This window comes from Carassius carassius, chromosome 48 (assembly GCF_963082965.1).
Source record: "Carassius carassius chromosome 48, fCarCar2.1, whole genome shotgun sequence".
Classification (NCBI taxonomy): domain Eukaryota; kingdom Metazoa; phylum Chordata; class Actinopteri; order Cypriniformes; family Cyprinidae; genus Carassius; species Carassius carassius.
The window spans coordinates 10310773-10328161 of NC_081802.1; the positions used below are offsets into that span (position 1 = coordinate 10310773).

Below are 17389 nucleotides of genomic sequence, written 5' to 3' on the forward strand. Positions count from 1 at the left end.
TTGTGCAGAGCAAAAAAGGAGAGGTTCCTCCTGAGGAACAAGGTCCAAGCATCAAGAATCTAGACTTCTGGTCTAAGCTAATCACCCTTATTGTCTCAATTATTGAAGAGGACAAGAACTCCTACACCCCCTGCCTTAACCAGTGAGTCCAGCATCATTTTATTTCACTTCATAATCCTGTTTAGGATCTTAATATTATGTATTCTGGTGCACACAGGTTTCCGCAGGAGCTCAATGTCGGAAAGATCAGCGCAGAGGTTATGTGGAACCTGTTTGCCCAGGATATGAAGTACGCAATGGAAGGCAAGTCTAATCTAAGAAGCTTTTCTTCATCTATCTAGCCTTTGTATGGATTGATTCTTTGTTTTGTAGACTAAGATGCCAGAACTTCATTAAAAGGTTTCAGCTGTAGGACTGTAATGTTCATAACTTGACTGACAGAAAATGAGATACAATAAAAAAGTTTGACTCTTAGTTAGAAACACAAGCCTGGCAGGGTTTATCACTGATAGCTACTTAAATTTCACACTTGGTGAAAAGTCGACATGTGGTGGAGTTCTTCTCGTCTGCTGATTCAGTAAGGGGTTCTCCTCTCTGCGTAGATGTATTATGTGCCGTTATATCTTGAACTGTTTCATGAAGAGCCTTTGTCTTCACCTCACGGCATTCAGAGCATGAAAAGAACCGGCTGTGCAAGAGTGCAGATTACATGAACCTGCACTTCAAAGTAAAGTGGCTCTACAATGAATACTGCAAAGACCTGCCTTTCTTCAAGAGCCGAGTGCCTGAATATCCCACGTGAGTGACTCCCGAACTCTTCCATCTCACACGCATATTATCCGAGTCATACACACTTAAAATGTCACTGTGACCGTGGTATGATGGGTGATAGAGCTTTAGGTTGTGATGTTACTCTGCAGGTGGTTCGAGCCGTTTGTCATCCAGTGGTTGGATGAGAATGAGGAGGTGTCTCGGGACTTTTTGCACGGAGCCCTGGAGCGCGATAAGAAAGATGGGGTGAGATTTATCTCTCTTGCCTTTTGGTTCATATCTTCAAGGCCATTAGATGCAGATACAACATATACATATGTATGTGTGTGTGTGTGTGTGTGTGTGTGTGTGTGTTTGTGTGTGTGTATGTATACACACACGTTGTTGTTGTTGTTATTGTCATCGTTAAGGAAATTTTTATCCCATATTTTCATTGTTTACATTATGCATTATATATATATAATAATTTAGGTTATTTAATACATTTATATAAATTATATAATTATATAATTTATATTTTATAAATTTGTGAACGTTTATATATATATATATATATATATATATATATATACACACACACACACACACACACACACACACATTAAATATATTACAACTATTGAATTAATTCTAATAGAAAAGTAATTTTAATTTGTAAGAATTTATAAGAAAAGTTGAAAGCAAAATTGGAAATTCACTGTAAATCTATACTTACCATTTAGGTTACCAGCTGTAATAAATTACAGTTACAACAGACCTCCAGCCTGCAGCCAGACAATGTCAAAATTTGATGAATGCGTGCACTTCGTAGCACCTCAGCATGTTCCTGAACCAATAAGCACGCTCTTTAGTTCATTACTTCCACTGAGTCCCCTTTGGGAACCTGCCACAGTCTCACCCCGACCCAATTATTTCCAGACGAAAGAGCTCACACCTGATGTCTGCTTACGCAGTCTCTCGCGCTTTCTATTCTAGAACTTTTTCCTGACTACACATCCAACACTTTCTTTCCTACAGTATCAGCAAACTTCAGAGCACGCTCTCTTCTCCTGTTCGGTAGTGGACGTTTTCTCGCAGCTTAATCAGAGCTTCGAGATCATAAAGAAGCTGGAGTGTCCAGACCCACAGATCGTTGGACACTACATGAAGAGATTTGCCAAGGTCCTCAGCTGACAGCTTTTAATTTGTAATAGTTTCATGATCATTCCGTTAATATATTTTGTAAATCTGTTAGCTTTAGCCAAAAGCACACTGTGAGAGTTTATTTCTGTCTTTTATGAATATTGCTGGTCAAATAATATAATGTAACATCAGTGAGTAAAAATCAAAAGCTTAGATTAGATTTTGGTCAAAAACTTTGGTTGCAAATTTTAGTTGGCGTGATCGTAACCTGCTGCAAACCAAAGTCAGTTTTGACCTAAAATAATAAAAAAAAAATTCAAAAGTCCGCAAATTTTCTTCATAGCATGACCAAAATAAAATTGCTAAATTGTTTTTCTCAGATAGCAAAATTGTTCCAAAAAGAGTTAGTACCTATTTTCAGTATCAGATGAAGAAATGTTTTAGAAAACAGTTAGCTTAACAACAATATTTCCCTTCACGATCAATCTGTGTAATAGTTATGCATTTTCATTGAACTTGTTTAGACATGTTCTCTTTACCCCACAGACCATTAGCAACGTTCTGCTCTCCTATGCGGACATTATCTCAAGAGACTTCCCCAACCACTGCACCAAGGAGAAAGTGGTAATAGTCTAAAAAGCCCTATGGAATCAGGTTTATATTTTTTTAAATAGTTGCTTAAATCCGGAATTTAACTCATTCAGTTTGTGTTCTCTTTTTCTTTGATTCTAGAATGCAAAGGATGGCGCTGTCAAAGTATGTACATCTGACATGGGTAGAATATGAATTTTGGTGGGTTCAGTTAGACTTTGCGTGCATTTTAACAAAGTGTTTTTGCTTCCCACAGCCGTGCATCCTCATTAACAATATCCAGCAGCTCAGGGTACAGCTTGAGAAGATGTTTGAGGCCATGGGTGGTAAAGATGTAAGTGAACCATAAATCTGCTGACATTCTGGCTTAGCAAAGCCTTTTTGTGCAAAGATCTACAACCTTCTGCAAGCCTAGCCAAGTTCTGGGGGTTTTGACCATTGCTTAATGTGCCTTTCAGTTGAATGTTGAAGCTAGCGACATCTTGAAAGAACTCCAGGTGAAGCTCAACAATGTTTTAGATGACCTTGCAAGGATCTTTGCCACCAGGTGAGATATCAAGAGATCAGGAAGAAGTTGCTTTTTCGTTCTATTTTTGGAGTAACATCTGTTCTCCGCCCATAGTTTCCAGCCAAACATTGAAGAAAATGTCAAGCAGATGGGTGACATACTTAGCCAGGTGAAGGGGACAGGGAACGTACCAGCAAGTGCTTGCAGCAGCGTAGCCCAGGACGCCGACAACGTCCTCCAGCCCATCATGGACTTCCTTGACAGCAAGTAAGATTCTAGTCATTAGATTTAGACACTTTCTTGGAAATTTTACACCTCGACTTCACTTTGCACTTTTTCCTTGTCAGTCTCACACTGTTTGCCAAGATCTGTGAGAAGACAGTGTTGAAGCGAGTGCTGAAAGAGCTTTGGAAGTTGGTGATGAACACAATGGAGAAGACCATTGTTCTGCCGCCTTTGACTGACCAAACGGTAATGAGCCGGAAATAAAAATAATTTTATATAAATTTCAGGATTGTTTACAGCATTGTATTTTCTGGTATGGATCATGAAGACACAGAATGACTGGAAATGTCTCTTCCCATTCCTATCAAAACATGTCCCTATCCCAAAATCCCAAAATCACTTTGGACAAAATACATCTTTCCACTCTAAAAACATTGGGAGTGCACCATATCATTCAAGCACCTCTCAAGACTGCTCTCTGGTCCTGTAGTCACACATATTTAATGTATTTTAATCTTGACTAAAAAGTTTTATTAAGTGTATTTCTATATATTTGAATGCTAGTTCATTTTTGAGAGCATTTCTACAGGAACAGAGACAACTTACTGCTTTTAATTTGTCTTGATATAACTGTTACTCTTTCTGTGTTTTTGTTTGTATTTGTTTATTTTGACAAAAGAGACCCATATCAGCTCTTGATGATATGCTTACTGCAAAAATAAAAAAAAATGAATATGTAATTCCTTAAAAATTTTACATTTTGTCAATATTTACTTATCCCAATGTCGTTCCAAACCAGTATGACTATGCTTTAGAAGAGGTGTCCAATCCTGGTCTTAAAGGGCCAACATCCTGCAGAGTTTAGCTCAAACTTATCCCAGAATACATTTCTGCTAGTTTCCGGATATTCTGAAGACCTTGATTACCTTGGTCCAGGTGTGTTTAATTGGGTTTGGAGCTTAACTCTGCAGGACAGTAGCCCAACAGCCCTGGTCTGTGGAAACAAAAGGAGATGTTTTGAAGTTTGTTCATGCTGCTCTTTTTTTCCTACAATAAAGGCACAGTCACATTCCAAAAATGACATTTTAAAAGTGGCCTATATGACCTATGCACTTAATTCCAAGTCTTTTTAAGCCTTTATATAATTAATTAAAGCAAATTTAAGTTGTTATACATTCGAAACACCAACTTTGAATATGCGGCAATGAAAATGAGGTTTGAGAGCTACTGCAAATGGCGGGGTGGGACATTTTTTTTATTCTATAATGGTTTACATTTTTGTCTGTTTCTCGCACAAACTGATTAATTTGCTTCAGAAGTCTTTAAATATAGTGCATAAGTGGTATGGAATACATTTATGTTACTTTATGACCATTTTGTAGCTTGACATCCCCCGGTCCCCATCCACTTTCAGTGTATGGAAAAGAGCAGCTTGAACATTCCTCAAAATTTCTCTTTTTGTGTTTCATGGACGAAAGAACATCATACAGGTTTGGAATACGATAAGGGAGAGATTTTTCATTTTGGCTGAATCATTCCTCCACACTGGGCCTGTTTCAGTCCCTCAGGCAATCACAGACCTTGGGACTTGTAATATCATATCAGGCCTGAAGTCGGTCCTGTAGACTGAATGTTAATGCTTCTTTTGATTTGATGTGGGGCTCTTTGTAGCTTCACTGACCCTTCTCTCTGGTTATTACATTCTCGCTCTCCCCCCCGCTCCACTTCCACAGATGATAGTAAGTACCAGAGCACTTTTGTCTGTGCGTCTGTGTGTCCCGCAGTCCGTCCATGCCGGGTGACCCCCTTCCCACCACCTCCTTCTGCTCTGTGTGGCTGCCAAGACCTTTCCTGTTGTCCAATGCATCCTCATTCGTCTGTCCATCTTTCTCTACTTCTCCCGCTGTCTCTTTCTTCTCTTCTTCATCCATTTTCTCTCCTTTCCCTGGTCACCTCAGTGGTCTGTATACCTGAGGTGGCTGCAGCATGGTGCATTTCCTAATTGACTTGGACTAGGCCCTTTTTTGCCCCAACAAAACTTCCAATCTGATGTCCGCCCCACATCTGACTGCCAGCCCCTTCCTCTACTCATTTTCCTGGAAGCGATGCTCTTTCGCTTCCAGTCTGTGGTAGGTCAGTTTTCTGGGTGACGTTAACTGGTTTCAGGTGATCCACCCTCCCTGTGTTACCTGTTTGAAACCTCTCCTCTGTGGGTTGTTGCTTGCGTCTGATCTCCACCAACTCCCGAGCCTCTCTTTTTTTAGTCTCTGCAGACATTATTATATCAATCTGTCCTGGTATTTGGTTTTTGCGTGTTTTTGTACCAAAATTGGTCTGATGGAACGCCGAGGTCTCATACTAATGTGTCTTTTGGGATATTATTATTTTTTTTTTTTTTTCTCCTTTTTCAGAATTGACTTGAATTATTTATTTATTTTTCATGTATTTTAACAATATAGTCTATTCGCCTGTTGCTTGTAAAAACTGTACTGTTATTTTACGGTGCCTTTTTATGTGATGTTACAATCCATTAGCTCCCATTTGAAGATATTTTTCATCATTTTGTTTTCAGAATCACCTTGTAAGGATTTCATAGTTTTGATATTTGCCTATTTTAGCTGGTCCCTTAGATTACAAAGAATACCATTAAAAAAAGCTGAATGTAATATTAATTAACAGAATGAATTTTAGCTACTTTAAAGGGGAAGTTCATTCCAAAATGAAAATCTGTTATCATTTATTCAATCTGTCATCCATATAGAAATTCTTCCCATCTGCGTAGCTCTTAAATCTCATTCATATTTTCGTATTGTCAAATATGGCACGTCAAAATTGTGTTGCACCAGTTTCAACGTCAGTTTCAACAAAAATATGTTGTTTCTATTATATTACATAATTTTTTTTCCTACTCACTATAGTACTATACTTTTAGGGCTAGGTACTGTATTGTTAATAAATAAATAGTAAATAAATGTCAATAATTTATTTAAATCAGTTTCTTTCTGTAGTGTAATCTTATTTTTCTTTATTTTAATATTTTTTTACACAGATTTTCTCTAAACCTTTACACTAACCAATTTACGCAGACATTTTGAAAACTGAATTAAGTGAAACATCTTTTAGCCAACAATTCAGTCCAAGTTGTGCAGACTACTGGCACTTTTTAAAACAATATTAGAGTCCATTCATTTTCATTCCATGGAAAAGAGCAGCGTGAACATTCTGTAAACCATTTCCTTTTGTGTTCCACAGAAGGGGGGAAAATTAATCAAGTTCAAATCAAAATGAGGGTGTGTAAATAATGGCAGAATTTTTCATTTTTGGGTGAACTGTGTATTTTTTTCTATTATTTTCTCCTTTTTCGTGATTTCATGAACTTCAGATTTGATAGATGATGTGATAGGCCCTGTCAGATACTGGATAATGGACACTGTCAGCCTATTAAAAAGCACCAAGACCAGTTCTCAAGTTAATTACACTGTCCTCTCTTCACAGGGCAGGGTGAAGCTTGCTTGTCACAGTGATGTAAGGACTGAATCCCCATTTAGCTCAATGTGTCCTGTCTCTTTCTCTCTCTCTCTCTCTCTCTCTCATTCTTAATGTCTTCTTTGTGTGACTTGAGTCCCCCTGTTGAAACAAACCGGTGGAAGCAGTGTTTTTTTACCACTCGTTTTCAATGCAGTTGTTGGTTACCCTATAGACTCAGACCTACGTGCCCGGTCAAATCCCCACATAGTTCATTACAGGTGCTCGGACATACCAGGTTAAATAATGCATGCATGACAGTCGCTTTAGCCTTTGATATCCACGCTTGTCTAAACGATGTCAGAAATACAGGACTATTTCTGTATACTAATGATTTAATTTTCCAAGGAGGACTACATTGCACACATTTGTATAATGTTATAATGGTATAATAAGGTGCACAAGCCTCGTTCACTTATTGATATATCCAAAAATTAGAGTATCGTCCAGTCGTAGATACTAGATATATCATCAGAGTGGTGTTGTTTGGGCTGTGGACCTACTGGCTTTTTTTTTGTAAACCTTTCAACTCTTGTCTCTGTCTTCTGTATGTAGCTAGTTTACCGTCTCATGTTGCACTAACAGTTGTGTGTTGATGTGTGGCTGTGCGCGACAGTGTTTGGGGAGGCGGCGCACGCTGGGATTGTGCGAGTGCGTGTCTGATGTTTGAGACTGTCTGTACCTTACTTCTGTGATGTGGCATTTCTGTCTACAACTTTGTCGAACTCTGTGACCTGTCTAATGCCTTCTCTTCTATACTCTTTCTTTTTCTCGCGTCCTCCATTTTTTCCTCTTCTTCCTCCAGGGCACTCAACTTATATTCAACGCAGCCAAGGAACTCGGTCAGCTCTCCAAGTTGAAGGTATGGAAGTTTATTACAAAAAGAAAAAAGATGCTAGCTCGTTTTAAATTATTACCAGTATTTTGTTTTGTTTTGATCTTTTTCAATATGACTTTTTGAATTGTTTATATTTTGTAGTATTCGTACTCATCAGTTTAATCAAAAAACTCAACCCTGCATTATTATTAAACAAAAAACAACAAACGTGTTTTATTTCTCTGAATTTTTCAACGTTTTTTGACATGAGATGACATATGATTATGTTAACTCAGGGTTAAATGAACCTGGATTATCAATTTTAAGTTAATACTTGTAGTGACAGAAATGACACTTTGTCATCTTCTCATCCTTATGTCATTCATTTTTCTTTAAAATAAATTTCTGTTAATTTTTTGAAAATATGAAAGACGTGACATAATGTAGGATAATCCAGGATTACTTTAACTCAGGGTTAAATGAACCTTGATTAAAAATGTTAGTTGTGAAAATATTGTATTTTGTTCTTATAAAATTTTGTCCTTTTTGTAGGAGCACATGGTTCGTGAGGAGGCCAAGGCACTGTCCCCTAAACAGTGTGCAGTGATTGAGTTAGCACTGGATACTATAAAGGTGGGTTAAAGAGCTGAATGTCAATGTAAAAACTGTATTTTCCACTGGTTCTGACAGCACAGTATTGTGCTTTAAATAGTGGTGTTAATTGTAGTGGCAGTATGACTTTTATTTTATTTTTTAAGTTGCCTTCTACACTAGAATTTGAATAATTTTCTTTTTAAAATTCTCTTCATTCTGTTACATAAGGATATGTGTTGAATTTGCACTACATACAGCACTATCCTTCCTTGTAATATCAAATTTACGCTCCCAGGCAAACTTTTGCCCTTTATCACATTCGGTGGATTGTATTTGCACCTTGGGATATAGAGCACAATATAATATAGACTTTTTTGATGTAAAAAATGTTCTTCTATCTAGATTAATAAGCAGAGAGAACTATAAGAAGCCATTTGTAGGTTGTTTTCAGGGTATCAACATGAAATTAATAAACTGTAGCTTTGTAGCACTATCACAGCATCGATTTTATTTGTTTGAGCATCCCCATCAGCCAGACACAGCAACATTGCCTCAAGTAATATCTTCTGTCTTGTGGTTTCTTAGCAATATTTCCATGCTGGAGGTGTGGGGCTGAAAAAGACGTTCCTGGAGAAAAGTCCAGACCTGCAGTCTCTGCACTATGCTTTGTCCCTCTACACTCAGGCCACCGACAAACTCATCAAGACCTTCGTTCAGTCCCAGAATACACAGGGTAAGGCTCTTCCAGACATCTTGCTGTCTTTAAATATCAATGACTTATTCCTCCACCTTGGCAGAATGTCAATTATGAAATTATATATGCAATGGGTCCAAAAGTCCACATTCACAATTGTTTTTTTTTTTTTTTTGCATCGAAAATTATATTACCAGCATAAGAATGTAAATAACTAAATGTGTAATGTATAATTCATATATATAAAAAATTTTTTTTATATAATTATGTATATTTTAGATAAAAAATACATTACATTGCTTAATTTTTTTTAAAATCCTAACCATATGGTAAGTACAACAAATAATATTGTTAATTAATATTACTAAGTTCTATATATCAAATTGTTAATTGTTATTTAAAAACATTAGTCTATGTACTTTAAAAATATATTATTTTTCAAATATATATATATATATATATATATATATATATATATATATATATATATACAGTACAGACCAAAAGTTTGGAAACATTACTATTTTTAATGTTTTTGAAAGAAGTTTCTTCTGCTCATCAAGCCTGCATTTATTTGATCAAAAATACAGAAAAAACTGTAATATTGTGAAATATTATTACAACTAAAAATAATAGTTTTCTATTTGAATATACTTAAAAAAAAATAATTTATTCCTGTGATGCAAAGCTGAATTTTCAGCATCATTACTCCAGCCTTCAGTGTCACATGTAACATCCAGTCTATCACATGATCATTTAGAAATCATTCTAATATTCTGATTTATTATGAGTGTTGGAAACAGTTCTGCTGTCTAATATATTTGATGAATAAAAGGTTAAAAAGAACTGCATTTATTAAAAATAAAATATAAAATTCTAATAATAAATATTCTAATAATATATTTTCTTTACTATCACTTTTTATCAATTTAACACATCCTTGTGTTCTTTTTATTCATCAAAGTATCCTAAAAAAGTATCACATGTTCTGAAAAAATATTAAGCAGCAGAACTGTTTTCCAACTTTGATAATGAATCATCATATTAGAATGATTTCTAAAGGATCATGTGATAATGATCCTAAAAATTCATCTTTGCATCACATAAATAAATGATAATTTAAAGTATAATAAATTTAAAAACAATTATTTTAAATTGTAATAATATATCACTATATTACATTTTTTCTGTATTTTTGATCAAATTTTTTTTTTTTTTAATTTTTTTTTTATTGGTTGTTTGGTTAATCTCCATCTTTCTTTCTATCCCTCACACACTTTAGGAATTCTGACACATTTTAGGTCGAGATGCCCCTGGCAGACACATTTTAATAGATAATCATTTAAAATGTAATTAGGGTAAATGTCACTGCTTCATTTACGTATTTAAACACATATGAAAGCAAGTGTGTGTGCAAATGGGGATGTGTGCATGTAAAAAGCCACAGTAGCTTGAAGATACACTTCGTTTTGGAGGACTGTTAAAGACTGTTAACATTTGATGAGCTTGTTGGACTTGCTTTCTTTCTTTCTTACCATCTCTCAAATCTTCTTGACTATGTGCTTTCAATCTCGTTGTATTTTTCTGCATCCTCTCCTTCTCTTTCACCAGTTCATGGAGGGAAGGGGGTAAGGTTTACCCATAGTGAAGACGTGTACCCAGAGAAGGGTACGTTCACTTGGGGCCCTGTGCCCTTAACGATGAAGAACCAATCAGTGATCCACCCGAATACGATCATGCCTCCCATTCCAACGGGCCAATCGCATGCCCCACGACCACCCATATGTTCCCACAGAAAGGGCTTTGCATGTATGAGTACCTGGGAAGAACATGCTGTATGTTCACATACATTGGTCTGACATGTATCTTGATGCTACAGCAGCAAGAAAGCCCAGGATGAAGTGTGTTTTGAATGGCAGTGAATGAGGAATGTACACACTTCTTCACGAGTGAGAGGCGCATGTGTGCCCTGCGGATGACGAGTCACAAGTGTCAATGAGCGAGTGAGAGACCGTGACAAAATGTTACTTTCCGAGCACTGAACCATGTTGTCAAATGAAGATGTGACATTAATTGCGACTGACTCAGCTTGTCCGCAGGCAGGGTCTGTTCTGCTGCTCAGCGTGATCTCCCCTCACGACCACGCAACTGGTTTCCCTCCCTTCAGTCTCAACCCTAGGCTGAGTCTAACAAGACAACTCTCCCTCAGCCAATCAGAATTTGCTTCTGGGGTCAGGTGATGTGCTCTTTGTCAATGTACATCAGTTCCGAAAGGCCCTAGATAAAAAGTCACATGAATATATGTGATTATAACTTGAGATTTAATCGTTTCTTAAATGTTGCTCTGCTCGAGTCAAATTAGTGTTTACTTTATTTGCTTATTCGGTTAAAGATGGCTTATTTTCAGAAACACCAGCGCTTTTGATAAGGGTTTGATGATTGGAAGATTTTTTTTTTTAAATGAAAATACTGTTATTACTGATTATTATTATTATTTTACGTTTGCTAAATTATTCTAATTAAAGATTATTTTATTACTGTTTTGTGACTTTTGTGGTGAAATATGACCCGGCCATTTCTTGAGGGGTCTCGTGACATTTACCCAGATGCTCTTTGGTTAAGATTAATCATAAAGTGCTACGTCAAAAGCCGTCAGCGTTACCATTAGCGTGCCACTGTTCAAGCCTTTTTCAAATCCCTGCTTGCTCAGATGGTTCTGCTCTGAGGAAACTGCATTATCAGCCTGTTTCTCTGACAAGCGAATACATATAACAGATGCCAAAAGCAAGGAATCCATTTGTTTTTTTATTATTTGATTGCAGCTGACCTAGATTGGGTGGAAAGATTTAGCCATTTAATTCACATTTAGTTATTCATTGGTGGCATCATCACTCAAAGGTATTTGAAGAAATAGTGCATACAATTGGTTTGTGAATATCATCATAACTTAGCCCAAAGAACGTAGCACTTTCCGGGAGTGGGAATGGATATGTGTGGGAATGGAAGTGATTTTCTGCATGTACCTGCCTGCATTTAAAACCAAGTGAAGGACAATATCAGATGTTCTCCTTGTCTTCTTCTTCCTGTGAAGAACTAGACCAATAGGACTGCTCTCTTCCTCCCCATCATGGTTATAAACCCTTCATGAAACACCAGAAATGAAGTGTGACCACACAGCATGTGTGTAAATGGTACACTCATGATAATCTGAGGAAACACACTTTGTATCGTAAACACTTTGTTGCAAAAGAATTCTGTGAGGCATTGCTTTATTTTTGGTTGTCTGTGTATTCTGAGCTAATTTAATTGATTATTTTCATTGATTATTTTTATGTAGACATAAATTTACTAGCTAGCTAGCTGTAAACATCTGTTAGTGCTATACACAGACACTGGAATAAAGTATACCCAATTTGTGCCTGAACAAGTCTCACAAATTCATATTTAAAGATGTGTTGCAGGGATCACTTGTTCAATCATTTTCAGAGCTTATTTGCATCCAGTACTATATGATTTATAAAAGTCCACAAATGTATCACCCCAGTTAAGTAAAGACAAATTTGTTAAGCTCAATGTTTTTTGAATTGTGTATATAAGCCATTATGGAAATTAGCATCTTAATTATATACCCTATTGGCTAATTTAAAATTCTGTGCAAATTAAATTCACATTTAAACTCAATCGATATAATGATAGGCTCTGAATTTGTATTTAATAAGTGCTCCAACATGGAAGAACAACCTGAAAATCTTATTAATGATCTTTTAAGCCAGGTTCAACACCATTAAGCTGTTTAAACGTTTTTGCCATCCAATCCGTTTAAAGCATACATTGCCTCTGTATGACTCTGCGGGAACTGAATTCATAAAGGAAGTGCCTGGAAGTTCCATTGAGTCATACTGATGCAAAGTATTCTGCCAGGCCGGATATGGAGTCTTGACTTATCTCATCTTGTCTGCAGGTACTGGTGTTGATGATGCAGTTGGAGAAGTGTCTATCCATGTGGAGATCTTCACTCATCCAAATACTGGAGAGCACAAAGTCACAGTGAAGGGTAAATATTGTTTCTTGATGTTCAATTAAAGCTTGTTGTTTGTATTCCTCCTTGAGATTAAGCTTAGGCGAAACTCACTGGTGGAATTCTTTGGAGAACCTCTAGGCATTGTTTCGAAGGGGCCTCAGTGTCCTTCCTTTACAATGGGGTTCCTGGAGGAACTACTGATGTCTTTAAAGTTTTACAAAGAATCCAAGAAGAGTCACAAGGACTGGAATTGAGAACCGTTGGTTAAGTTGTTCATTTAGTGTGCCAAACTTCCCTCAAGTAACTTAATTTTTGCAATGTAACAGGAATTTCAAGGTTAGCCAGTGAAAATGTATATGAGATACTATTTTGGTTCCTTAGATCAGAACCTGGTGGAAAACCTCTATGAACCCTTGTCAAGTGCCTAAAACCTTTTTACAATGTAATGGAGTTACTTGAAAACCAATTAAAAAATGTTGTGTTCTTATGTGTTCCATTTTGTAAGTTCCTTCAAGAACTTCCCTATTGTCTAGAGGTTCTCCAAGTATTTGCCAATCTACGTGTGCCAATCTAATGAACCCCAAATGGTCCCTCACGTAGTTTAATTTTTTGCCATGTAATGGGAAGAATATCAAGGGGAGCCTACACTGTAAAAACAAAAAATGTGTGTGAGGCTCCATTTTGGATCCTTAGATCACTCCACTGGCAGAACCCTCTTGAAAAGGTCTAGAAACCCCTGTCAGGTGCCTCAAAACCTTTCCAACACGAGAAGAAACACTTAAGAATTCTTTAGAGTTCTTGCTTGTACTTATGGGCTCTATTTTAAAGAACATCCCAAAGGGTGCCTAGAGGCTCTCAACACTGTCAGAAGTAATGTACTTCTTAAAAAAAGTGTAAAAAGTGATAACATGTACCCTGAAGGTTCTGGTTGGAACCTTTTAGGGTTAAATTAGGTTCAGAGATGACCTATTGAGAGTACTGCTCCATTGACAAGGTGTTGTACCCCTAAATGTAATTTTCTTCTGACAGTGGAGAGTTCTTATAGTGTGGTGTAGACCAAGTAACCCCAAATGGTCTCTCAAGTAGCTTCATTTCTGCATCATAATGGTACGCAAGTAAAAGGAAGGGAAATTGAACAACTTGTATTTTCTGTTAGTGGTGGCTGCGAATGACCTGCGGTGGCAGACCTCCGGAATTTTCCGGCCTTTCGTGGAGGTCTACATCATTGGCCCTCATCTTAGTGATAAGAAGAGAAAGTACGCCACCAAGTCCAAGAACAACAGCTGGGCTCCCAAATATAATGAGACCTTTACATTGTGAGTGACATGCACTCGTTTCTTTAGCTTGCAATTTATTTTCTGCATACCACAATCTACGCAACAGTTCCTGAAGAAAATGTAATCCTGCTTCTTTTTCAAAGCACGTTGAGTAATGAAGTGGGTCCGGAGTGCTACGAGCTGCAGGTGTGCGTGAAAGACTACTGCTTTGCACGAGAGGACCGCACCGTTGGCATGGCAGTACTGCAACTGAAGGAAGTAGCACCGCGGGGTAGCGTAGCATGCTGGCTACCGCTAGGTAAACGTATTCACATGGACGAAACAGGCCTGACCGTGCTGCGAATCCTGTCCCAGCGCAACAACGATGACGTCGCGAAAGAATTTGTCAAGCTCAAATCTGACCAGCGCTCTGCTGAGGAGGGGCGGAGCTAAGATCAGGAAGTAGCTAGCGAGGCCTGGTAATTTTGGCATAAACACTGCCCCCTGATGTTCAGATGTTGCACTAGTACATAGAAGAAAAATACACAAGACATATTTATCTCAGTTCTTCACTTTAATGGCCAACCGTTTACATGACAAAGCAGTTATATATTTGTACTCAGTGCACTGCCATTAGAATTGACAGGAAGGGCTTGTTTAACAAGCACAATTTGGCACATGAAACTGACACAGGATATTGTATCTCTTAAATACTTGATGTTTGTGATGTCTTTGATTTTTATAATGCATATTCCAAGACAAAAACCTGCCAAAAGATACTTAAATACAAAACATATTTATCTATTTATTCTGCAAAGCATTAAATATCAATATCAATGCACAGGTCTCAAAATATAAATCCAGAAAATATTACTTATTATAATATATTTAGAATAATACTACTACTAATAAAAGACTATTTACAGTTAAATTAAGTTAGTTAAATTAAAAATACATTTATATTTTATTTATATTCTTTTTTTTTTTAATGCATCTGTGAAATAAGACCAAATTAAGGCATGTAAACAGTGCTACATAATGCCATGATTTTTTTTTTTTTTTTTTTTTGATCTGTAATGATGTCAGACCTCTTTCGTATGGCCTTTTGTCAATCATTCCTGCACCCTCAAAAGGGTGCCTTAATGTCAGGGTATCATTTCTCCACTACGCACAACCATTTTACCCCCTAACCTCCTTAATAGGGACCAAAAACCCCTATGGGTCAGACTTTAATATTATGCAATCATTTAGAAGCACAAAAAATAGACCTACAACCAAATACACCTTTGAACACAGAGTGGTTGCTTTTCCATATAGTAGGAAAGCATTTGAAATAATTTTTCCGGGGTGTCACTAGCAGGAACTCCTACAAATTCTGCTTATTGTACGAACACAAAATATTTTGTAAAGATGTTTCACACATCTAGATTCAATCACAGGGCCACGTCTGTCCTGTCTTTGTGTTTGTTTTCCGATCTGTTCATGTTCAAGTACGAGTGCCTGTGCGGTTTATCCGGTGTTTGTCGGCATAAGGCACTGCGGTTTTTGCGATGTATAAGTGCAAGTCTTGATTGACAAACACTGCTTGTATTAGACACCAGAGCTGCCTGTTATAGTAAAAATTCACTTTATAACGTCACGTTTAAATGTCATATTGCTTCAGATCATTCCATGCAAAATGGGACTTTACTAGACTCACTAGTTTCACACCTCAAAAGAATCACAGCCATTGAGAATCGCTTCTATAGAGTTGCCATAGTAGCCGTTGATCAGTCCTGCCATTTTACTGCCAAACCATCCACCATATTAGAAAAGCACAAGAGAGATGCTCTATAATGTGGATTAAGCACTGTATATCCATTCATTCCCTGCTGTATCTGCACTAAACCGACAAAAACTAGCCGTGCAATGGATCTACTTATGAAAATCTGAGGTGATGTTATCTAGATAGTCGCTTATTGAATTTAGCAATTAAGCACTTTGCGCTACAGCTAATTTTTTATGTTTCCCCGTATCTGTTCTATTGAACTCATCAGTGATCAACAGCCTTGGATTGTTTACACCGCGAACGCTCAGCGCAAACTGAAGCTGCAAACTTCGCTGTTGTTTTGTTTTACAGACTGAATCCTTTTATGTTCACCGTTGTGATATTGAACACTGGGGTTCTGCCGCAGGAAATGGCATTATTGAATGTTGGATTGACTGCAGAGTGGAAAATGGAATCTGTAGCAAGAAAACACTTTAATTTGGATGATAGGATTTCAAATATTAAAGCTGTGTGTTGCTGTCTGTGAATAATAATATAACAGGATACAGTCGTGAGCATGTAGTATGAGACAAAGCACACACAGACACACGTGCACATGGATATCAGTAACTCCACATGCACACAAACAGCGACTCCTTGCCTGTAAATAAGAAGCAGTGCATGTTGGGAAAGATTCTTCTTTGTGCCAGCATGTATATTTGATGTGATATTAAATTTTTGTATTTATTTCTCGATTTGTCATTTATTTTGATATTTGGGTATTATTTTCTATTTTTGAAAGGCTTGTGAATATATAAATATGTATTACTGATGTGTAGTGGTACAGAATACTAGCATGAGAGATTTTTTTTTATACAGAGACGTTTCTAATTTGCTTTTTTTTTTTTTTTTTTTAAATATGATCGTTATTATCGGAGATGGAGGTGAAACAGATACCAGCTTTGTTTTATTTCTACTTCCAATAAATGGTTAAAAAATGCATTGTGTCATGGCTTTTTGTTGGTCTCAATTAAACATGGTTTAAAAAAAATTATTTTATTTGGCCTTACTGACATGTCAGTTTAAAATATTTATAGTTCAAATTTGAATTTAGTGTTTTTAAAGGAGGGAGAAATATAAGAAAGAACAGAAAATATTTTGGGTTTGTCAATCTAATATAATTCTACATTTAAAATACACAAAAAATAATGTGAGGCAACAAAGGCAAAAAAAAAAAACATTTCAGGAGGAAAACTAAAATTTAGACTTTGCGTAGGAAGGAGATCTTGAGGGACTCTGGGATTTGGAGCTGACTTGCGGTGGTGGCAGATAAGGGAACGTGACCGGGAATACCCTTCTGACATCCATCAGAAGCTGTGGAGGTTGACCCTCAGAACGGCCCTTCAGCAGCCCCTGGGAAACCCCACAGAAACAACTCTACAACTGCTGGACAAAACCCTGCTATAATATTGTTTTTTTGCATGTACCTGCACTATACAGAAGAAAATGAGTCTTACT

The 17389-nt window shown here is 36.9% G+C and overlaps 1 protein-coding gene across 1 annotated transcript in view; it reads left to right on the top strand.

The window, feature by feature from the left end:
* Positions 1-16871, top strand: part of LOC132131997 (protein unc-13 homolog A-like) — a 39312-nt gene extending 22441 nt beyond the window's left edge. Inside the window, exons 26-43 of the mRNA XM_059544208.1 lie at positions 9-142; positions 218-303; positions 672-798; positions 921-1017; positions 1789-1932; positions 2440-2517; positions 2626-2649; positions 2741-2818; positions 2943-3031; positions 3107-3259; positions 3340-3463; positions 7548-7604; positions 8112-8192; positions 8739-8886; positions 10459-10515; positions 12809-12901; positions 14025-14184; positions 14289-16871. Of these exons, the coding sequence (XP_059400191.1) occupies positions 9-142; positions 218-303; positions 672-798; positions 921-1017; positions 1789-1932; positions 2440-2517; positions 2626-2649; positions 2741-2818; positions 2943-3031; positions 3107-3259; positions 3340-3463; positions 7548-7604; positions 8112-8192; positions 8739-8886; positions 10459-10515; positions 12809-12901; positions 14025-14184; positions 14289-14577 (2019 nt within the window). The 3' untranslated portion in view covers positions 14578-16871. The remainder of the gene's footprint in view (positions 1-8; positions 143-217; positions 304-671; positions 799-920; positions 1018-1788; positions 1933-2439; positions 2518-2625; positions 2650-2740; positions 2819-2942; positions 3032-3106; positions 3260-3339; positions 3464-7547; positions 7605-8111; positions 8193-8738; positions 8887-10458; positions 10516-12808; positions 12902-14024; positions 14185-14288) is intronic.
* Positions 16872-17389: the final 518 nt, after the last annotated feature.